The following is a 23,454-nucleotide window of genomic DNA, read 5'->3' as shown; positions in this document are numbered from 1 at the left end:
AGAATCACTTGAACTCGGGAGTTGGAGGTGTCAGTGAGCCGAGATCACGCCACTGTACTCTAGGCCTCCCTGAGTGCTGAGATTATAAGCGTGAGCCATCACGCCCAGCCTATGACATTTTCTTAATGATGGCTGGTACTGCCTTATGGTAAGTCACAAGCCTTTTTATCCTGTAATATCGGTCTTGGAATTCCTTATCTTCGCTACTCTGTATCTAGAAGATGGTAGCATTCACTTATCTGCTGCAGAGCTCTTAGCTCTATCCTTGGCCCCCATTCAGAAAGGGGGGTTCCTGATGCGTGGGCTCAAAGGAACAGCACCCCAAGCAAAGCAGTGGCTGGCACAGGGGGACAAACTGGGCAAGAAAAGCAACAGTCCTTGGGAGAAGAGTCCACGTGGTGGGAAGCAGGGCACGGTACTTTGTAGCGGTTACATCTTACTGTGTCTGTGCCTTCGTCTTCCCTTTCTCAGTCTTGACAGAGGTCTGCTAATTTGTCTTTTCAGTAAACCAAGATCCTCTCTAGCAATTATCTTTGTTTACTTGTTGCATTAATTTCTAATCTTATCTTTATTGTTTACTTCCTTTGCTCTAGTGAGTCTTCTCTTTTCCTTTTCTAACATGCTCTTTCAGCCTTTCTTCTCTGCTAATGTAAGCATTTAGTGTGATAGATTTCCCTCTAACAACAGCTTTAGTGGGATGTCACAAGTTTTGATTTGCAGAATTCTCATTATTTTGAGCTCTAGGCTCCAATTTCCATGTGATTTTTTTTCTTTGACTCTTGACTTTGGAAATGTATCTTAATTTTCCTTTTTTTTTTTTTTTTTTTTTTTTTTTTGAGATGCAGTCTTGCTCTGTTGCCCAGGCTGCAGTTCAGTGGCACGATCTTGGCTCACTGCAACCTCCACCTCCTGGGTTCAAGTGATTCTCATGCCTCAGCCTCCCACGTAGCTGGGATTACAGGCATGTGCCGCTATGCCTGGCTAATTTTTGCATTTTTAGTACAGATGGGGTTTCACCATGTTGACCAGGCTGGTCTTGAACTTCTGAAATTAGGTGATCCGCCTGCCTCAGCCTCCCAAAGCGCTAGGATTGCAGGTGTGAGCCACCATGCCCAGCCTTCCCTCATCTTTAATATCTCTTTTTTTCTCCTCTCTCACCTTCTTTGGAGATTAAGTGTGTTTGTTTTTTTTCTTTCTCATTTCATTTATTCCTCCATTCACTTGGAAACTATGTGTTCTGTTTTCATTATTTCATGGTTATTTTAAACATTGTAGGATGTTAGGATTTCCTCAGTGAGTTCCTCCCTCCCTCCTTCCCTCTTCCCTTTAAAACCACACATCAAGGAAAAACCAACCCAGGTAGCTTCAAACTGTGAATCTAGGGCACAGTTCTCAAAGTGTGGTCTGTGAGGTCCAAACTATTCATAATGCTATTAAGATGCTGATTGCTCTCCTCGCCCTCATTATTTCTTTTTTTTTTTTTTTTTTTTTTTTTTTTTTTTTTTTTTGAGACGGAGTTTCGCTCTTGTTACCCAGGCTGGAGTGCAATGGCGCGATCTCGGCTCACCGCAACCTCCGCCTCCTGGGCTCAGGCAGTTCTCCTGCCTCAGCCTCCTGAGTATCTGGGATTACAGGCATGCGCCACCATGCCCAGCTAATTTTTTGTATCTTTAGTAGAGACAGGGTTTCACCATGTTGACCAGGATGGTCTCGATCTCTCGACCTCGTGATCCACCCGCCTCAGCCTCCCAAAGTGCTGGGATTACAGGCTTGAGCCACCGTGCCCGGCTAGCCCTCATTATTTCACCAATAATGGGTGCAGTGGAGGTTTTGAGAGCTATGTGATGTGGTATCATGATGGGATGAATGTAGAGCAGATGGGAAAATACAGCTGTCTTCTATTAAGCCAGGAATTAAAGAGATCTGCAAAAATGTAAAACAATGCCACTGTCATGAATGTATTGAAGGTATAGTTGTTTGTTTCTAGGAATGTGTTATTTATATTAACATGTAATGGTTTTATGGTTGTTATTATGAGCTAATACACATTTAAAATTTTTTCTGTTTCAATTTTGTTTGTTGTTTTGTTTTGTTTCTTTGAGACAGAGTTTTATTCTTGTCACCCAGGCTGGAGTGCAGTGGCACCATCTCGGCTCACTGCAACCTCTGCCTCCTGGGTTCAAGCAATTCTCCTGCCTCAGCCTCCCGAGTAGTAGTACAGGTGTGCACCACCATACCTGGATAATTTTTTGTATTTTTAGTAGAGATGGGGTTTCACCATGTTGACCAGGATGGTCTCGATCTCTTGACCTCGTGATCCACCTGCCTCGGCCTCCCAAAGTGCTGGGATTACAGGCGTGAACCACCGCACCTGGCTTTTTTTTTTTTTTTTTTTTGAGTCAGTGTCTCAGTCTGTCAACCAGGGTGAGTGCAGTGGCGTGAACACAACACACTGTAGCCTCCTCTTCCCAGGTTCAAGTGATCCTCCCACCTCAGCCTGCCAAGTAGCTGGGACTACAGGTGCACGCCACCATGCCCGGCTAATTCTTGTATTTTTTTTGTGGAGATGGGGTTGTGCCATGTTGCCTGGGCTGGACTTGAACTCCTAAGATTAAGCAATCCACCTGCCTCAGCCTCCCAAAGTGTTGGGATTACAGACACGAGCCACCATGCCCAGACCTTCAGTAATTTTCAAAAGCATAAACGGCCCTGAGATCCGCAGCTTGAGAATTGCTGACTTAGCGAGATGGTAGACAGGCTTACTCCGCTAAGTGCAATTGTGCACACGCATAAAACATTCTGCTACCTGATGTGTATTTAACAATTCAAAATTTCATAAAGTCTAATGCCACTTCAGCTCTCAGAGATGTGAGTTTAAAGTCTGCCTGGTAAAACTCAAAGTTTGTTGGTGTATTAAATTTGAGACTTAACAACCAGAACTATTCCATGAGAAGATAAAGAAGTAACAAAAGTGCTTAGATAGCCAAAATTGCTCCCCACAGAAGAAACTAGTTCGTGTTCTAAAGATTCTTTTTTTTTTTTTTTTTTTTTTTTTTTGAGACAGAGTCTCACTTTGTCACCCAAGCTGCAGTGCAATGAGGCAATCTTGACCTCCGCCTCCCAGGCTCAAGCAATTCTCATGCCTCAGCTTCCCAAGTAGCTGGGATTGCAGGCGTGTGCCACCACACCTGGCAAATTTTTTAATTTTTAGTAGAGATGGGGTTTTACCGTGTTGGTCGGGCTGGTCTTGATCTCCTGACCTCAAGTGATTTGCCCACCTCGGCCTCCCAAAGTGCTGGAATTACAGGCAGAAGCTACCATGCCCGGCCTAAGGATTCTTTGAATTAGTATTTTTCTTCTTGTATTATGGGGAAGGATTACTTCATTTACAATTGGGTGGAATATTATATAACCCAAACCATACGTAGGATTTCCAATCTTAGAAGCCAGAGTACCTGGAGGAGGAGGGAAGTGCGACGCTAATTAGATTGCTCCTGTGTCATGCTGGGGGAAGTGTGTATTTAATTCTTGTCAGCAAAGATTAAAGAAAGGTTTTCAGGGCAAAAGTTATGAACAGGCTTAGTGTGTTTTATTTTGAACATGACAATTCACAAAGCCTTTGTGAAAGCCTGTATTTTCCTGTTAGACTACTTGATAGGATCTAGTTCAAATAATCTAGGGCAATTCAGCTGGTTCTGTTGCACCTGCCAGTAAATAAATGGTTCCTGGGGCATCATGTTCAGCAAGGAAAGGAAGGCTTGATGGTTACATAGGCAAGGCTCCCCTCAGCCCTCTCTGGTTTTCAGGTTAATTGTGGGGAGAGTGAGTGTCTACTGGAAAGGGACTGTGATGTGAAGTCAGGTCACTTGGTTTGTGTAAACTTATTGGAGACGTTTCTCCTAAAGATGGGCTCAGAATGTCACCATTTACAATGTTACTGTCAATAAGCTTGGGGAGATCCTGCTCCTAGGGGTGGGACACAGTGATAAGAGGGAGGGGTGTGTGGGGCACGGTGGCTCACGCCCATAATTCCAGCACTTTGGGAGGCTGAGGCAGGCAGATCACCTGAGGCCAGGAGTCTGAGACCAGCCTGGCCAACATGACAAAACCCCATCTCTACTAAAAATAGAGATGGCGTGCAGCTGTAATCCCAGCTACTTGGGAGGCTGAGGCAGGAGAATTGCTTCAACCTGGGAGGCAGAAGCTGCAGTGAGCCAAAATTGCCCATTGCACTCCAGCCTGGGCAACAAGAGCATAAACTCTGTCTCAAAACACACCACACACACACACACACACACACACACACACACGCACACACACACACACAAATGAGGATAGGGTGTACTGATTGAGGGACCTGAAGATGGCAATTTGTTTTTGTTTTTTTGAGATGGAGTCTCACTCTGTCGTCCAGGCTGGAGTGCAGTGGTGCAATCTCGGCTCGCTGCAACCTCCATCTCCCGGGTTCAAGTGATTCTCCTGCCTCAGCCTCCTGGGTAGCTGGGATTACATGTGCACACCACCAAGCCTGGCTAATTCTTGTACTTTCAGTAGAGACAGGGTTTCACCATGTTGGTCAGGCTGGTCTCGAACTCCTGACCTCATGATCCGCCCGCCTCAGCCTCCCAAAGTGCTGGGACTACAGGTGTGAGCCACCACGCCTGGGAAAGATGGCAATTTTATAATAACATGCTCTGCAGTCTCTTTTCAAAAATGAACCAGCAATTGGAGGTGGCACTGGTTGGTTTGGCTTTCTTTGCAACATGCCTTCCTCCTTAGTAACTGCATCCCTCCCTTGCCCTCGGCCATGTAGTTTGGTGGAGCTGACTTCACCCTCACCTCCTGCTCCAGGGGCAGCTGTGAAACCAGGACCCTGATTATCAGTGCAGCTCATCCTCTGACCACAATGATGGTTCACACTCAAGTGCGTGACTCAATCCAGGCCGGTGAAAGATGAACCCGGTGTGGTGGCTCGCACCTGTAATCCCAGCACTTTGGGAGGCTGAGGTGGGCAAATCACTTGAGGTCAGGTGTTCAAGACCAGCCAGGCCAACATAGTGAAACCCTGTTTCTACTAAAAATACAAAAATTAGGTGGGATTTGGTGATACATGCCTGTAATCCGAGCTACTCGGGAGGCTGAGGCAGAAGAATCTCTTGAACACGGGAGGCAGAGGTTGCAGTGAACCAAGATCATGCCACTGCACTCCAGCCTGGGTGACAGAGTGAGACTCTGTCAAAAATAAAAAAATAAAAATAAAAATAAAAATAAAAAGATGATGAACCCAGACCTTCTCTTTTAATCATTAGGAGAAAGAACCTCTCTTCTACTGAACTTGAACTTGAAGGCTGGTCTGTCTCTTCTGGGGGCCATTGTGAAAATAGAGGCTGCATAAACCTGAAGTCAACTCAAAAGAAGGCAAAACAGAGGAAAAGCACACATTCAGGCACAATGTTCTAAAGCAGATCTACTCTGGGGATTTTTAGATTTGAAAACCAAATATTCTCCTTCCTTAGCTTAAGCCAGTTTGAGGCTAAGATGAACAGAATGTAATTTCTCTGCACAGGCCTGTGTGTTCATTGCTCTGTGCTAGTCCTTGTTCTAAAAATTAGCCTTTTGCCCATTTTGTTCATGCCTTTTGCCCATTTTCTAATTGAATTGCATGGTTGTTTTTTATTCTTTTTGCTCTTGAGTTTTTGTGGGATATTTATTTATTTATTTAGAGAATCTGGCTCTGCTGTCCAGGCTGGAGTGCAGTGACATGATCTCAGCTCACGGCGACCTTCACCTCCTGAGTTCAAGTGATTCCCTCCCTTCAACCTCCTGAGTAGCTGGGATTACAAGTGTGTGCCACCACACCTGGCTAATTTTGTACTTTTCTTAGAGATGGGATTTCACCATGTTGATCAAGCTGGCCTAGAACTCCTGACCACTTCAAGTTGATCAGCCCGCCTCAGCCTCGCAAAGTGTTGAGATTACAGGCGTGAGTCACTGCAGCGACCAACACTGAGTCGCATTTCTTTAGAATTTTGAGGTTGATGTTTCCATTATGCTTCTTCCTCACCAAATTTTTTTTTTTTTTTTTTTTTTTTTTTTTTTTTTTTTTTTTTTTTTGAGACAGAGTCTTGCTCTATTGCTCAGGCTGGAGTGCCGTAGTGCAATCTCGGCTCACTGCAAACTCTGCTTCAACCTCCACTTCCCAGGGTTAGCAGTTCTCTGTTTCAGCCTCCTGAGTAGCTGGGATTACAGGTGCGTGCCACCGTGCCTGGCTAATTTTTGCATTTTTAGTAGAGATGGGGTTTCACCATCTTGGCCAGGCTGGTCTTGAACTCCTGACCTCGAGATCCATCCGCCTCAGACTCCCAGAGTGCTAGGATTACAGGCCTGAGCCACCACGTCTGGCCATCTCCCTCACTGACTCTCCTGCCTTCTTCATCAGAGGCAGCATCATATTGGACTTTAAGTGCATCCCTTTTGTCCATGTTTCTAAAATATGCTTTGTAAATATACTTTGCCCTGAAACACTGTTTAGTATTCTTTTGTGTTTTATCAAATACCCATAAATACCTATAGTACAAGTCATTCTGCCACTAGCTACTTTCTACCCCAAATCATGTCTTTGCTATCTGGCCTCCATCACTGAACTTTACATATGTCACGGATTTTTTTTTTTTTTTTGTCTGTTGTAACAGTCCATCATAGTACTAAGGCGAGTTTTATTTTTTCCACTCTCCTATTGATAGACATTTAAATCATTTTCCATTCTTCACCAGTATGACAACGCTGCCTTGAACATCCCTGTGTGCCTCCGTGCACACACGCAGGACAGTTCTGCCACTGGGTGGCACTGCATATGCATTTACCATTTCGGTAGAAGCTGCCAAGGTGCTCTCCAAAGTGATGGCATAAATCCAGCTCTTTCTGCAAGGCTTGGGTGTGGTGGCTCCTGCCTGTAATCTCAGCCCTTTGGGAGGCTGAGGCAGGTGGATCCTGAGGTCAGGAGTTCAAGATCAGCCTGGGCAACATAGTGAAACCCTGTCTCTACTAAATATACAAAAATTAGCCAGGCGTGGTGGCGGGCACCTGTAGTCCCAGCTATTCAGGGGGCTGAGGCAGGAAAGTCACTTGAACCTGGGAAGTGGAGGTAGCAATGAGCCAAGATTGGGCCACTGTGCTCCAGCCTGGACAACAGAGCGACACTCCATCTCAAAAAACAAGAGAAGGCTCACCAGCCTTCCCATCAGCTCTTCTCCCCACCCCACCCCTGCAGCCTGACCCTAGGTAACAAGCGGTGAGGAGTGACCCAGGCATGCACGCCCTGCCCAGAGGAAAGGGGCTTCAAATAAGCACCTGAGACCTTCATAGGAACCCAGCAGATTGGGACAAGCTCCAGATGTATCCATGGACCGTGGTATGGCAAAGCAGGACACTCACTCCAGGACTCCAGATGTAAAGGAGTCACCCACCTCCCCACTCCTAGCCTTTCTTAACTGAATCCAGATGCTCATGAACATTCAAGAAAAGCATGAAGGTAAAATGATGCAATTAAATTCAGCACAGCAGGGTTTCTCCCCCGGATCCCAACATTTCTATGGAAAGCACATGTATGCAGGAAAGAGACAGTGAATGGAAGGCTAGAAAAGCTTGGTCTTGGAGTAGTGTGCAGATTGGAGATGGAGGGAAGGGGAAAATAAGATGCTGGGATCCTGAGGGAGGATGTGGGGTGGTGGCCGAGCTTCCTGGTTCATGGGGATGAGAACGAAGCCTCTTTTGGCTCTGGGCCATGTAACATGGGCCATGGTTCTTACAGAGAAATGGAGCGTGGTCTGTCTGTTGTGTGCTCATGTGTCTGTGTCAATGCCTTGAGAGGTAACTGGAGCCACTTAGGTCTATATAGTTTAAGGAAAGCACAAGTGGAAAGAAGCTAGAAATAGTGCAGAGGTTGGGGATGGGACACCGAGACATGAAGCCGGAGTGTGAGACAGAATCAGATCCCCTGCCTGCTGAGAGCCACGGGCTGTGTGAGGAGCCCGGCCCTCTGCGGACATTTTAACAAGTGGCCCTGCTTTCTTCTTAGGTGCTCATGTGTCCAGGAATTCATTCTACGGAAGTTTTGTGAGGCTGAGCTAAAGGACAACCTATGCCAGCCAGGCACAGGGGCTCATGCCTGTAATCCCAGCACTTTGGGAGGCTGAGGTGGGAGGATTGCTTAAGGCCAGGAGGTCGAGGCTCCAGTGAGTCATGATCGTGCCACTGCACTCCAGCCTGGGCAACAGGGTTAGACCCTGTCTTGAGACACTAACAAACAAAAATACCCAATTCCACTTTGATCCTGAATACAGAAAACTGACCAAACAAGGAGAATAGCCAGGGGCAGGGATGGAAGCATAGGAGAAACTGGCCGTGTCCAAGCTCCTTTGGAATAACCCGCCCGGAGAGGACATGAAACAGAATGCCCAAATGAATTACGAAAGCAGGTCAAAGTCTGACAGAATCATCAGGGCTTGAGATCTAGAAGGGATCAGTGAGATTTGTGGGGACAGACTTTTAGGGGAAACACACAGGGTTAAGTGGCCTAAGAAACAGCTCGACTCTTGACCTTCCTCTTCCTGACACATAGCAGGCTCAAGTGCGAACGTTCTTTGTTCCTGGGAGATCCTGAAATGGCAGAGGTGCCTATATCGATGCACTTTATTCTACACGTTGGTAAAAGTCCACTTAAGGCTGATCACCAAGAGCCATCTGCTTAGAAACGGGATGAAGCTAGATACCTGAAATACTCCCGGCCCGTCCTGGGAGATGACACCCTAAGCTCTCACTTGGGAAAGGAAAAGGGTGAGAGACCCAGGCAACCACAGGTTCGCCTTGCTGGGGAAGCAAGGTCTTCTCACCTTCATTTCCAGGGCAGGAGGGAAGCCAGAATAGTAAAAGATCAAGAAAACTGAACAAAAACTAGGAGAGAGCTTGGTAGAGGGATGACAGAGGTTGAAATGGGAAGGCACCAAGCAGAATCAGGTATCCTCTTCAGTGCTGAGAAATGCCCTGAGCACCGAATGCTGCATCATTTTCTCAGAGCCACAGAGCTGGGAACTGCTAAAAGTGGGATCGGGATCCAGACCTGTGCCCCTTATCACTTATTCTCCCTGGATCTCTCTTCAGAGTGGAGAAATGCCCGGGCATTCAACTCACCTATGATATGACAGTCCTCACACTCTGTGCGGTGACCTACTATGAGCGGTGTATCCCAATTTTCCTCTAGTTAACGTCTCTTCCTCTACTCTTGGTCCGTGGGGTGTGGGGAGGGAGACAGGCGAAGGAGGGGATGTTGACCCGCCACTTTTTTTTTTTGAGAGGGAGTCTTGTTCTGTCACCCAGGCTGGAGTGCAGTGGCACGATCGTGGCTCACTGCAACCTCGGCTTTCTGGGTTCAAGCGATTCTCCTAATTCAGTCACCTGAGTAGCCAGGATTACAGGCACACGCCACCACGCCCAGCTAATTTTTGTATTTTTAGTAGTGATGGGTTTTCACCATGTTGGCCAGGCTGGTCTCAAACTCCTGACCACAAATGATCTGCCCATCTCGGTCTCCCAAAGTGCTGGGATGACAGGTGTGAGCCACTGCACCTGGCCCTGACAACACCTCTTCTATCAGGGACTTCCGTCATTCTTTTTGGCCACCCTGGACCTCTGAACTCCCCGCCTGTGAATCTGTGCCTTGCCAAGGGAGAAGCAGAAACTTGCTTTCCCAGGGTCGTATCCCATCTAGGGCAGAGGCATGTGACCAAGTTCCAGCCAATTAGCAAGGCCAGGTGGGGGCAGTGCTGCACAGCTGTGACGTTAGGCTGGGAGGCCCCTCAAGGGAGGTGGCAGCACACACAGCCAGCTGCCAGGGCAGCAGAGAGAGGTGTCGAGGGTGAGGCAGCAGTGCCCAAGGTGTGAGCTGCAGAGTCTGTGCCAGTGGTGGAGGTGGTGGTGTCTGCAAAGGTGTCATCTGGGCATACCCTTCAAGCCTGGTGTTCTGGCCAGCCTGGGGATTCCACAAGCTACCTAATATCCTTCAAAAACAAAATTCCTAGGCTGGGTGGGGTGGCTCACGCCTGTAATGCCACCTCTTTGGGAGGCCAAGGCAGGCGGATCACCTGAGGTCAGGAGTTTGAGACCAGCCTGGCCAACATAGTAAAACCCTGTCTCTACTGAAAAAAAAAAAAAAAAAAAAAAAAAAAAAAAAAAAAACTTAGCCGGATGTGGTGGCGGGCACCTGTAATCCCAGCTACTTGAGATAATGAAGTAGGAGAATTGCTTGAACCTGGAAGGCAGAGATTTCAGTGAGTCGAGATCACGCCAGTACTCTCCAGCCTGGGCAATAGAGCGAGACTCCGTCTTAAAAATTAAATAAAATCAATAAAAACAAAATTCCTTTTCTGCTTAACCTGGCAAGAGGAGAGTCTGTTGCCTGCAGCGGGAAGGCCAACGGGTACAATCAGGAGAGCATCCAAGGTCCCCAGGTGGACAGTCCTCTGTAGCTGCATCCTGTCTGTGCCATCGGTCCCTCTGCCAGCCTCTTGGCCATGTGTGTCGCCCAGGAAGAATGCTGCCCTGCTCCAGCTGCTATGGCAACTGCCACTATGCGAGACGGCCAGGCTGCTGCCAGCTCCCACGGTGGCTTGTGGTCTGTGCCTTCGTCCGTCTGGCTTCTCCTGGGGCAGTGGCTACTGGCTGGGCTCTGGCCCAGGAACAGGACTTTCCCCGTGCTCACCTGTGCCTCGCACCGTGGTCCTGGCTCCATGACGAAGAAATATGCCAGTCTCCACTCGACTGTGTGCATTCTGCACCACAGCAGAGGGGTGTGGCAACAACAGACACTAAAGGATTGAATGCCAGGGCCCTGGAAGGGAATTGAAGCTGCTGGTGTTTCTGCCTGGGTCCTGGGGGCGGGGGGTGCAGGAAACATTGTGGAGTACTTACTATAGGCTCAGCACAGTTCCATTTTAATTGACAAATAATAATTGTATCTATGTATGGGATACAATGTGATGTTTTCATCCATGTTTATAAGGTAGAATGATTAAATCAGGCTAATTAACACATCCATCACCTCACATACTTATCCTTACTCTTGCAGTGTAAACATTTAAAATCTCTTATCATGGCTTTTAAATATACACTGTATTGTTATTTATAATAGTTGCCATTATGTGCAATTGATCACTAAAGCTGATTCCTCCCAACTGAAACTTTGTAGCCTTCAGTCTACATCTTCCCTTTCCCAACCAACCCCTTGCCCCAGGCTCTGGTAGCCAACATTCTTCTCTCTATGAGATCTGCTTCTAGGAGTTTTTTGTTTGTTTGTTTGTTTTTTTGTTTGTTTGTTTTTTTTTTTGAGATGGAGTTTCACTCTTCGTTACCCAGGCTGGAGTGCAGTGGCGCAATCTCGGCTCACCGCAACCTCCGCCTCCTGGCAATTCTCCTGCCTCAGCCTCCTGAGTAGCTCAGATTACAGGCACGCGCCACCATGCCCAGCTAATTTTTTGTATTTTTAGTAGAGACGGGGTTTCACCATGTTGACCAGGATGGTCTCAATCTCTTGACCTCGTGATCCACCCGCCTCGGCCTCCCAAAGTGCTGGGATTACAGGCTTGAGCCACCGCGCCCAGCCTGAGATCAGCTTTTTGAGATTCTTCATGTAAGTGAACTCATGTAGTATTTGTCTTTCTGTGCCTGGCTTATGCTGCTGAGCAGAAGGCCCTCCAGGCTCATCTATGCTGTCACAATTGACAGGGTTTCCTTCTTATTCAAGGCTGACTAGTATTCCACTGTATATCTACACCATTTTCTTTTCTTTTCTTTTTGAGACGGAGTTTTTTGCTCTGTTGCCCAGGCTGGCATGCAGTGGCATGATCTCAGCTCACTACAACCTCTACCTCCTGGGTTCAAGCAATTCTCTTGCCTCAGCCTCCCAAGAAGCTGGGATTCCAGGTGCCTGCAACCACACCCATCTGATTTTTTGTATTTTTAGTAGAGATAGGGTTTCACCATGTTGGCCAGGCCGGTCTCGAACTCCTGACCTCAAGTGATCTGCCTGCCTCAGCCTCCCAAGGTGCTGGGATTACAGGCATGGGCCCCCATGCATGGCCCACACTTTCCTTATCCATTGATCTGATGATGGATATATAGGTTGCTTCCTCATCTTGCCCATTATGAATAATGCTGCAATGGGCATGGGTGTGCAGGCATCTCTTTGATGTACTGATTTCAGTTCCTTTGGATCTACATCCAGCAGTGGGATTTCTGGATCATATGGCAGTGCTAATTTTACTTTTCTGAGGAACTTCCATACTGTTATCCATAATGACTGCATGAATTTACATTCCTGCCAACAGTTCAGCCCTGTTTCAAAGGTTTCCTGTGCACTAAAGCAGTCTGCTAGCTCTCCTCAAAGGCTCTTGTCGTAGGGGGTTGGGAAGAAAAAGACACTCCCTCGTCCGGAGACATGGACACCTGCTTGCATCCCAATTTGCCTGTAATTCACTCCTTCATGAGTTGCTCCCAGCCAGGTCTTGTTCAAGCTGCTGAGAATATTTTGGTGAACAAGACAGGAAGCTGCAGCTCTTGTGAAGTTCACGTTCTAGAAAAGCACCAGCATTGGAAGAACAGTGGTTGGACCTTTTCCGGCCTGGAATTTGGGCTGCCCACAAAGGGAAATTCACTTTAGATGATTATTACTTGATCAAACTAATAAAAGGCCAAAGACAGTTAATAATAACCCAAGTGTGGCTTCCTCCTCCCTGTTTCTAGGCCAATGGGAAGCAGTGGTGAAGAAAAGGGAATGGCGTCTGGATGAGGATGGAGGCAGATGCTTCTACTGATGCCCGGCCAGAGAGGAGCATCCCCAGAAGGTCCGTCCCTAGCCAGGCTGGAAGCTTGTCTCTGCACATCTTGTCCCCTCTCGCAGTAGTTCTCAAAGGCGCGTTGAGACACACTGCTGGGATGTTGCAACACACCTAGAGGCAAGCACTGCAAGTCCAGGGTTCCTGGTAATACTGAAAAAAACAGGCTTTGGAAGTTCAAGTAAACAAAGAAATGAGAGGATGCAAGGTAAGCTGCAACAACATCACTGTCAGTTATGAGTATTCTGCTATGCTTTCTTTTGAGCCAGAGTCTCTCTCTGTTGCCCAGGCTCGAGTGCAGTGGTGCAACCTCAGCTCACTGCAACCTTTGCCTCCCCGGTTCAAGCGATTCTCCTGCCTCAGCCCTCCAAGTAGCTGGGACTACAGGCGCGTGCCACCACACTTTTTTTTTTTTTTTTTTTTGTATTTTAGTAGAGGCAGGGTTTCACCATGTTGTCCAGGGTGGTCTCAAACTCCTGAGCTCAGGCAATCCGCCCACCTTGACCTCGGCCTCGCAAAGTGCTAAGATTATAGGCATAAGCCACTGCACCCGCCCCAGCCGCCATTACACTTTCTAGGAGGCCACAGCACTAACCTCGCAGTGCAGCCAGTCCTGACAGGGAATGCCTTCCTCTGTGCTGGGGAACTCACCCTTGCCCACTCAGAGTGAGTTTCTGTGGCTCAAGCAGGGCTGACATCAGCCCTTGGCGATGCTGTGGGCGCGTGTGACCCGCAAACCACTTAGGGGCGGCAGGGCCAGCCTGGAGATCCGGGCTGTGACCTCGGGACAGAAGACCCTCTCTCTGCACAGGTTATAATCCTAAACGGCTAAAGCTCACTGTGTGAAGCAATTTTACTAAGAGCCCTCAAACCCGGCTCTTCCCTCCAACTATGTCCACCTTTCTCAGAAGAGCCCAAGAGACTTCTGCGAGAGTAAGGCAGCAGGTGGCATTGGTGCAACTTCCAGAACGCCACGTTTGTTAGCGCCTCGTCTTCATGTGGCTGGAGGGCACTCCTCAAGCTTCAAACTCCTGTAAGAATGCTTCCTGTCTGGGCAGGGTGATATAGGAATCTGAGGTGGCTGGGAGAGGCATCGGGGGAGTAAGGAGTTGGAGCAAGAGTCAGAGAGACATGGGATGGGGAATCTCACAAGCAGATGCCATGCCAGTCAGGAAACCTCACTCACCATTCCATTAAGGGCTGGAAAAGGAGGCACCAACAGGTATTTCAAAGAAACAAATGGTAGCTGTTCGGGAGGCTGGACCTGGGAAAAGGGACATAAAATCAGGGAGGTGCCTCATCCTAGTTTTTCTCAACTCCAGCAGAACATTCTCAGAGAGCCTCACTCGATTGCACGGTTCTCCTCCTCTCGGACAAGCCCAGCAGCCCTGGCCCTGTCCTGTGCTGAATGGGGCCAGCGCGGCCACTTCTGCCCTATTGAGGAAGCTAAAGACCCTGGCCCATCTCTGACGGCTCGGGGCACAGGAAAGCCTTTCCGCTACCTGGTCTGCCCTCTGCTGCTGCACCAGTGTCCTCTGTGGCCCACGGCTCTTGGCTGGACCTGCACTGAAGGACACAGCAGGTCCACACACAGCTGCGCAAACTGCCCTTCCAGCCTCTGTGTGCGGCAGCTGCTGCAGTGGGTTACAACCAGCCTCCTGGCTGCTCTCCCAGTGCATGGCTGATTGCGTTCTTACACTGGAAGATAAACAGTGCTGTGTCCAAGAAAATAGAAACAAGGTCGGGCATGGTGGCTCATGCCTGTGATCCCAGGGCTTTGGGAGGCTAAGGCAGGTGAGTCACTTGAGGTCAGGAGTTCAAGACCAGCCTGGCCAACATGGCAAAACCCCTTTTCTACTAGAAATATAAAAATTAGCCAATCATGGTGGTGTTTCCCTGTAACCCCAGCTACTCAGGAAACTGAGGCCGGAGAATCACTTGAACCCAGGAGGTGGAGGTTGTAGTGAACCAAGATCACGCCACTGCATTCCAACCTGGGAATGCTCATATGAGCACTGACTCAACAGAGACCTTGTCTCACAAAAAAAAAAAAAAAAAAAAAAAAAAAAGAGGTAGAAGTTGGAAAAGTGGTTATCTTGAGGATGGAGGGTCTGCAGACTGAGGGGGCATGAAAGGGCCTCTAGGGTGCTGAACGTGGCTTCTATCTTGACCTGGGTGGTCATACACAAACGTACAAATCCGTTAACATGCACCAAGCTGTGTCCCTAAGATGAGCTCACTTTTTAGTATGTATGTTACCTGTTAATAACAATTGATAAACGCCCTCTCTAAAATCCCACATCTTCCTATGGCTACCATAGATATTTCAGGCTGAGAATTGTTTTTGCTCCCCATATTTGCTATTCGAGATCGGTATAATTTTGCAACTCCCCTTTTTCCTTACCAACAGAATTGCAATTTTGTTAGGTTCGAGAGGTACCCAATTAATACTATTTACCCAAACTCTCTTGCAGCTAGGCATTGCCATGAGATACAATGCCAGCCAGTCAGAAATAAGCAGATGTCTGCTGGGTAGGGCTTCCAGAAAAGCTATCATTTTCTTTTTTTTCTTTTTTGGAGACAAGGTCTCGCTCTGCCACCCAGGCTGGAGTGCAGTGGTACTATCACAGTTCACTGCAGCCTCCAATTCCTTGAGCGATCCTCCCACCTCAGCCTCCCAAGTAGCTGGGACTACAGGAGTGTACCACCACACCCAGCTAGATTTTTTTTAAAAAATTTTTTGTAGAGATGAGGGTCTCACTCCAGGCAGGTCTTGAACCCCTGGCCTCAAGCAATCCTCTTGCCCCAGCCTCTCAAAGTGCTGGAATTACAGGCATGAGCCACTGCATCTAGAAAAGCTATCTTTTTTTTTTGCTTAAAAGAGGGTTAGATCCATCTCTCATGCGTCTTTTGCTCTCTGTCCTCCCTGCTCCATTTTTCTGCTGAGAATGTAGATGCTTCTTACTACCATGAAGTGAAAGCGAAGATCCAGGGATGGTGGAACAGACAGCCAGAAGGAGCCCAGGCGTGGATGAGTAAGTGGGCCTGAGCAGCAGCCCCAGCCACGGACTCCCTAATTCCTTCGTGTCCCGTGAGAAAAATCAATCTCTATGTGTTTAAGTCTCTGTTATTTGGGCACATTGGACAATCCTCAAATGAGATAGAAGGCTTTGATCTTCATAAATGGCAAAGACTTCTAGAGACAGAAGGGGGCTTGCACGTGCTAGTCCACTGTGGCTTCATATCATGACGAAGCAAGGGCTCGAGAAAAAAAAAAGGAGGGGAGGAATCCACAAGACATTCCCAAAGTGAAGGCTGCAGGCCCCCCTCCCACCTTCTCCTGACAGCAGTCTTCACCGCTCCCTATGACATCTGAATTCTCCTGATGGTAGAAAGGGCTGGGGGAAGACGGCCCAAGGTGAAGAGGAGGAGCTCGGTTCACATCAGCTTTCCCGAGAGCGGGTCTTAGAGTGTTACGGCCACTGCATCATTCAGTTTCTCAATCTATTATTTTTAACAACCACTTCTGATAAACAGAAACTTCACTTTCTGGTTTGCATTAAGAAAGCCTGGCCTTTTCTCTCTCTCTTGGAAAATGTCCAAGCATCTTCAAATGTGCTGCCATCTCCCCCGCTGCGACACCCGGGAGTTTCTGATACCCTGCCCACACTTCCTGAAAATCTGCGGTCTAATTTAAGTTTCCTAAGATTCTGCAAAGTAGACAGAGACCTTGGTGACTCCAGTGACACCACAACTCTTAGGGGAAGATGAGTCATGTATGTGACAGAAGCAGGTAATGGAGGAAAACAGAGACAAGGTTGCCTGGGGACAGGAACACAGCGCAACCAGTTTTGCCCCCATCTGGTGTGCCTTTGGCAGGATCAGCCAGCACCTGACTGCAAACTTCTGTCTCCAGACACTCTCCTGCCTCTCCTCCCTTGCTCAAGGTCAGCAATGAAAGGCAGCCCAAGGAAACAACCAGCTGCCTTCTGGCCTTTACCGAAGGGTGATGTGAATCCACTCAAACTACCCAGTGGTCCAGCCTGGAAGCTGCAGGGGGAGGGTCTTTTAGTCCTGTGCCTAGTCCGGCGGTCACCTCTGCATGGATGGCAGATGGGGAAGGAGGCTCAAGGAAAAAGGAAAAGGTCAGGCAATCTCTCCAGGATTCCAGGAACAAACATTCCTCCTCCCAAGCTCTTCATTCTGTTTCCCAATCAAGTCCAGAGTCTTATAAACACTCATGGAAACCATGAAGGCTAAACAACTTGGTAAACAGTAGAGAGAAACAGTAAACAGAATCTTCCCTCTACTTCCTGTGTATCCAGAATGTTTAAAGACAGGGAGGTGGGCACTGATGACAGATCACAGCATCTGGGATCTGGGGCTATGGCGGGAATGAGGACATGTGGAAGGCTGGGAGTTGCCTGAGTCTTGGGAGTCTGGGGTTGAAGGTCATTCCTTCACAGTTTCAGGGAAAGAGTGAAGGCCACTGGCAAGAAGCCTGGTGATGACACAGACACGCCCTGTGGGAAGCAGGTGACACCATCTCCACCCTGGCCTGTCCCCTGTGTCCTCCTCTGTTGGATGCACAGGACTTCCAGGGGCTGCCAAGAAAGCTGGGTCTAACCTGGGGCCTCACAGTACAGTGGCAAGTGTAGTGTGGGGGTAAAGACCATGGACTCTGGCTGGGCTCAGGCCTGTAATCCCAGCACTCTGGAAGGCCGAGGTGAGCGGATCACTTGAGTCCAGAAATTCGAGACCAGCCTGAGGAACATGGTAAAACCTCATCTCTACAAAAAATACAAACATTAGCCAGGCGTGGTGGCGCATGCCTGTAATCCCAGCACTCTAGAAGGCCAAGGTGGATGGATCACTTGAGTCCAGAAATTCAAGACCAGCCTGGGCAAGATGGCAAAACCCTGTCTCTACAAAACAAAACATTAATAAAATAAAATAAAACAAAAACATTAGCCAGGCATGGTGGTGCACGCCTGTAAACCCAGCTACTCAGGAGGCTAAAGCAGGAGAATTTCTGGAGTCAGAGGTTACAGTGAGCCAAGATGGTGCCACTGTATTCCAGCCTGGGTAACAGAGTGAGACTCTGCCTAAAAAAAAAATCAGTCAGCCATGGTGTCGCACACCTGTAATTCAAGCTACTCTTAGGCCACAGATGGCAGAACAGAGACTTCTTCTCTAGGTCAGGAGGAAAACATGTTCCAACGATCCTTGCTTCCTTGGGTGTGTATTTCAAAGGGACCTTCATGAGCTTCTAACCTGGGGCTACCAAGGCAGGAGAGGGGGAAACAGTGAGACTTTATCAGGGAAAGGAATGGAGGCTGAGTGCTACTCCCTGACGAAGAGCCACACTGGCACCTGAACTTGGGCCTCCTGAATTCCTAACACTTTCCCCGAGAGACGGCACCTGTCTGCCCTAGTCTCTGGAGTCTACACCAAGGGGCTCACTCTCTATGAAGCTGTGTTACAGGCTTGAGACGAGGCTGCACTAAGTGCTTTATATAAACGACCACTGAATCCTGGCAGAAATCCTGGGATGTCAGACTTCCCATGCTCACTTGACTGCAAGAAACTACAGTCAGAAAACTGATCTGCCCCAAGGTTGTCATGAAGAAACCTGGATCTGAGCCACATTTGCCTGACTGTAACTCCCACACTATTTCCATCATAACAAGATGCAGGCTAGGAGCAGCCTGTTTCAGCTGAGATGGGCCAAAGAAATGTGTTAGGTGCAGAGGGCAGGAGACCACAGAGAAAGTAAAAAATTGAAGAAGAAAAGGAAGGAGAGCTGGGCGCAGTGGCTCATGCCTGTAATCCCAGCACTTTGGGAAGCCAAGGCAGGCAGATCACTTGAGGTCAGGAGTTCAAGACCAGCCAACATGGTGAAACCCCATCTCAACTGAAAATACAGAAATTAGCTGGGTGTAATGGCAGGTGTCTGTAATCCCAGAGAGGCTAAGGCAGGAGAATCACTTGCACCTGGGAGGCGAAAGTTGCAGTGAGCTGAGACCGCAACACTGTACTCCAGAGTGGGCGACAGAGTGAGACTCAGCCTCAAAAAAAAAAAAAAAAAAAAAAAAGAAGAAGGAAAAGGAAGGAGGAAAGCCCATTTCTGAGAATGAACAGAATGACAGAAGAAACTGCCTAAGAAAGAGAAGAGAAAATAATATGACTTGGGAAGAAAAAAAAAATGCCTGGGATTTTTTTAAAATCAGGAATTAAGGACAGAAAAAATCTGCATTTGGGAGTCAAGAGTGAGGATTCTCTAGGGAGAGAATAAAGATGCTGGGCCTTTCCTTTGGGTTTGAGAGGAAATAGTGCTTAAAGACTGGCCTTCCTTTCTCTGGTCACGTGGCTAGTGCTGGTATAAAGGCTTCCACCAGTCAGGTTCCTCACCATTTTTTCCTGCATGACATGGGCAGAAGCAGGGGCTAAAGCTCCATTCCACTCTCCGGGAAGCCTGCAGACCTGCCTTCAGGACCAATCCCAAGAAGCCGTCTAACCGGAACAAGGCAAGGCGAGGCAGCTAGTGTCGTGCCTGTGCTCTGGGAAGAGAGGCCAGGATGAGATTTGAGGGGACGGTGCTGGGGGTCTGGAGGAAGGCTGTCAGAACCAAATGGAAGGCTCATACAGAGAGAAAGGAGCCAGTTGGGAGCGGGGCGGGACGGGGCAAGGAAACAGCCAGGAGACCGAGGCTGAAGACTGGATGGAGGGACGGGACCAGTGTTGGGGGCTAGCAAGAGTGACACCCCAAGTGGAAACTGAGTTACCCCGTGAAGAAGACAAGTTCTGTTTCTGATCAGAGTGCGAGGCTCAGGAGCCAGTGAAGGCCTGTGGGCTTTTCTGAATGTTGTTCCTCCAAGGTCTTCTGGGGACAAGGCTTCCTCCTAAGGCTAGTGCTAGTCCGTCCTTCCTCCCTCCACCCCACTCTAAGCCTCCCAGCTTCCCCTTTTCTCTTTTCTCTCTCTCTCTCTTTTTTTTTTTTTTTTTTTTTTTTTTTTTTTTTTTTTTTTTGAGATGGAGTTTTTCCTCTTGTCACCCAGGCTGGCTTGCAATGACATGATCTTGATTCACTGCAACCTCCATCTCCCGGTTTCAAGTGATTCTCCTGCCTCAGCCTCCCGAGTAGCTAGGATTATAGGCACCTGCCACCTTGCCCAGCTAATTTTTCATTTTTTATTTGTAGTAGAGATGGGGTTTCACCACATTGGCCAGGCTGGGCTTGAACTCCTGAACTCAGGTGATCTGCCCGTCTCAGCCTCTCAATGTGCTGGGATTACAGGCGTGAGCCACTGTGGCAGGCCCCAGCTTCCCCTTTTCTAGAGAGTCCCAGAGTTTGGTGTTGGGCAGGGGAGGACAAGGTGGGGGAGAATCTATGCTCTGTGAAACAGAGGAAGGGAAGGAGGAAGCTGGGCTGGCAGCTGGGCACCTGGGTCCTGTGGAGAACTGGCACTGGGCATTGGGGCCTGGGGCCCCACAGCCTCGTTATCCTGACATGCATCTTACAGCTCTCTGCCCGCACTGATGCCTTTCTGTCCCGCAGGTCTCTGTCTGAGAAAGGGACTTGAGTAAAGTTAGGAACTGGTGACACTAACTTCCTGTATCTGTGAGGATAGGAGAAGAGCTAGGGAAACTGGAGGGGGAATTCCCTTGGGAAACCACAGGCTGGCCTCCCCCAGAGACACATGATACCAAACGTAATCACTACTGCTTAATATCCCGCCCAGGCAAAGTCAATAATTGCTCTGGGCAGTTCAAGCAGGTGGTGTGAGCAAGCCGTGGTGGCATCAGAAAGCACTGTCCTGGGAAGGGGACAGTGCCAGGGAGGATGTCTGCATCCTGAACGGGAGCAGGCTGCGCAGCCTGTGAGTGAGACCCCTTGACCCCGCCCTTTTTGATTCCCCTCCAGGATGCTGGACTGGAAGAGCTCCTTGACCCTCACAGCTTATGTCATCATCTTCCTCACTGGCTTCCCTGCCAATCTCCTGGCCCTGCGGGCCTTCACGGGACGGGTCCGCCAGCCCCAGCCTGCACCTGTGCACATCCTCTTGCTCAGCCTGACGTTGGCCGACCTCCTCCTGCTGCTGCTGCTGCCCTTCAGGATCATCGAGGCTGCGTCGAACTTTCACTGGTACCTGCCTGAGATCGTCTGCGCCCTCACGGGTTTCGGCTTTTACAGCAGCATCTACTGCAGCACGTGGCTGCTGGCGGGCATCAGCATCGAGCGCTATGTGGGAGTGGCTTTCCCTGTGCAGTACAAGCTCTCCCGCCGGCCTCTGTATGGAGTGATTGCAGCTCTCGTGGCCTGGATTATGTCCTTTGGTCACTGCACCATCGTGATCATCGTTCAGTATTTGAACACAACCGAGCAGGCCAGAAGTGGCAATGAAATTACCTGCTACGAGAACTTCACTGACCGACAGCTGGAGGTGGTGCTGCCTGTGCGGCTGGAGCTGTGCCTGGTGCTCTTCCTCATCCCCATGGTGGTCACCATCTTCTGCTACTGGCGTTTTGTGCGGATCATGCTCTCCCAGCCCCATGTGGGGGCCCAGAGGCGGCGCCGGGCTGTGGGGCTGGCTGTGGTGACGCTGCTCAATTTCCTGGTGTGCTTTGGACCTTACAACGTGTCCCACTTGGTGGGGTATTACCAGAAGAAAAGCCCCTGGTGGCGGACGATAGCCGTGGTGTTCAGTTCACTCAACGCCAGTGTGGACCCCCTGCTCTTCTATTTCTCTTCTTCCGTGGTGCGCAGGGCATTTGGCAGAGGGCTGCAGGTGCTACGGAATCAGGGCTCCTCCCTGTTGGGACGCAGAAGCAAAGACACAGCAGAAGGGACAAATGGGGACAGGGGTGTGAGTCAGGGAGAGGGAATGCCGAGTTCGGACTTCACTACGGACTAGCAGTTTCCCTGGACCTTCGGAGGTGGCCTGGGTTACACAAGAGCTGGAAAGGCTGGGAGAGGGGGAGCAGGAGGGTTCCCGTCCAGATTCAGAAATCCTCAGACCCAGTCTGGGACTGGGACTTTGAACAAAAGCCTTTCACCAGCTTGGTATCCCCTCCTGACAGAATTTTCTTACTCAAAGGAGCATAGCTCAGAGATGCAAGAAGAAATAGTTAGGCATAGAAGCACCGGCCGGGCACGGCGACTCACGCCTGTAATCCCAGCACTTTGGGAGGCCGAGACAGGCAGATCACAAGGTCAGGAGATTGAGACCATCCTGGCCAACATGGGGGAAAACCCCATCTCTGCTACAAATACAAAAATTAGCTGGGCATGGTGGCGCACACAATCCCAACTATTCGGGAGGCTGAGGCAGGAGAACCACTTTAACCCAGGAAGCGGAGGTTGCAGTGAATGGAAATTGTGCCACTGCACTCAGCCTGGTGACTGAGCGAGACTCCGTCTCAAAAAAAAAAAAAAAAAAAAAAAAAAAAAAAAAAGGACTTTCAGGCTGGGGAAGCAGCGTAGCTAACATGAGTCCAGTCCCCGTGATGTGGTTGGTGGTTGGGGGTGGCCAGGCTAAAGCAGGGAGCCCTATAACAATCTCGATACAAGCTTCAAAGCAACAACCTAGACACTGCTCTAGCAGTTGATGCTGGAGGTAAACCAACAGGAAAGAGATAGAAGAGAAATACTAAATGAGTTCAAAAAAGACTCAGAAATGTTCTGAGCTTGGAAATGAGCAGGGAGGCCTCAGGGCTTAGACCTTTAATGACAGTTTCTCTGCATCGGTCTGACCTGTTGCCTTTTCAGTGTGCTCTGTTTGATTTCACATGTTATCTTGTCTCCCCGTCTAAACTAGGAGCTGCCAGAGATCTGGATCTTATCTCTTTCCTCCATGGTACCCCATATGGGCCAGGACGTGGGTTGGTACCCAGCAATCAGAAATTGGCACTGCCTCTTACAAGGGAAAGCAACCTGGTCTAGCAGATGGAAAATAAAGATGATAAAACTCTTAAGTGAGTGTCCACAATTTTTGTAACACTTCTGCAAGTACAGGGAGGGCAAAAATGGGAGAGAGGTCAGGAGGCTGAGGCTGGAGGATCTCTTGAGCCCAGGAGTTCTGGGCTGTAGTGCGCTATGCCGATTGGGTGTCCGCACTAAGTTCGGCATCAGTATGGTAACCTCCCGGGAGTGGGGGACCACCAGGTTGCCTAAGGGGTGAACCGGCCCAGGTCGGAAATGGAGCAGGTCAGAACTCCTGTGCTGATCAGTAGTGGGATTGTGCCTGTGAATAGCCACTGCACTCCGGCCTGGGTGACAGAGCAAGACTGTCTAAAAAAAAAAAAATTAAAATAAATAAAAAAGATGCTTCCCCAAGGAACTCATATTGTACCATTCTTTTCCTTGCTTTGTGCCCTCTCTCCCCTTCCAGTTCTACCTGCCCAGCTCATTTCTCCACAGTAAGGACTCCTAGACCGTTCTCTCTAGTTCACTGACCTCCAGCCCCTAACCTAGTAGTTTGCATCCCAGGCTGTACAACAGAATTACATGCGGAGATGTGAAAATAATACAGACAGCAACCTTCAACCTGACAGAATCTCTGCAGGT

The 23,454-nt window shown here is 49.0% G+C and overlaps 1 protein-coding gene across 1 annotated transcript; it reads left to right on the top strand.

Moving 5' to 3' along the window:
• Positions 1-19,301: 19,301 nt before the first annotated feature.
• On the top strand, positions 19,302-23,227 carry FFAR2 (free fatty acid receptor 2). Its single transcript, XM_074386547.1, has 2 exons — positions 19,302-19,414; positions 20,812-23,227. The coding sequence occupies exon 2, from the start codon at positions 20,813-20,815 to the stop codon at positions 21,800-21,802; it is 990 nt and encodes a 329-aa protein (XP_074242648.1). The 5' UTR covers positions 19,302-19,414; position 20,812; the 3' UTR covers positions 21,803-23,227.
• Positions 23,228-23,454: the final 227 nt, after the last annotated feature.

This window comes from Saimiri boliviensis, chromosome 14, assembly GCF_048565385.1.
Source record: "Saimiri boliviensis isolate mSaiBol1 chromosome 14, mSaiBol1.pri, whole genome shotgun sequence".
Classification (NCBI taxonomy): Eukaryota; Metazoa; Chordata; class Mammalia; order Primates; family Cebidae; genus Saimiri; species Saimiri boliviensis.
Note: the sequence above shows the minus strand (reverse complement) of the source record. Positions and strands in the feature narration are given on the sequence as shown.

What these genes read in the sequence shown, in the direction of transcription:
- FFAR2 (XM_074386547.1), top strand. Translation starts at nt 20,813, where the DNA reads ATGCTGGACTGGAAGAGCTCCTTGACCCTCACAGCTTATGTCATCATC.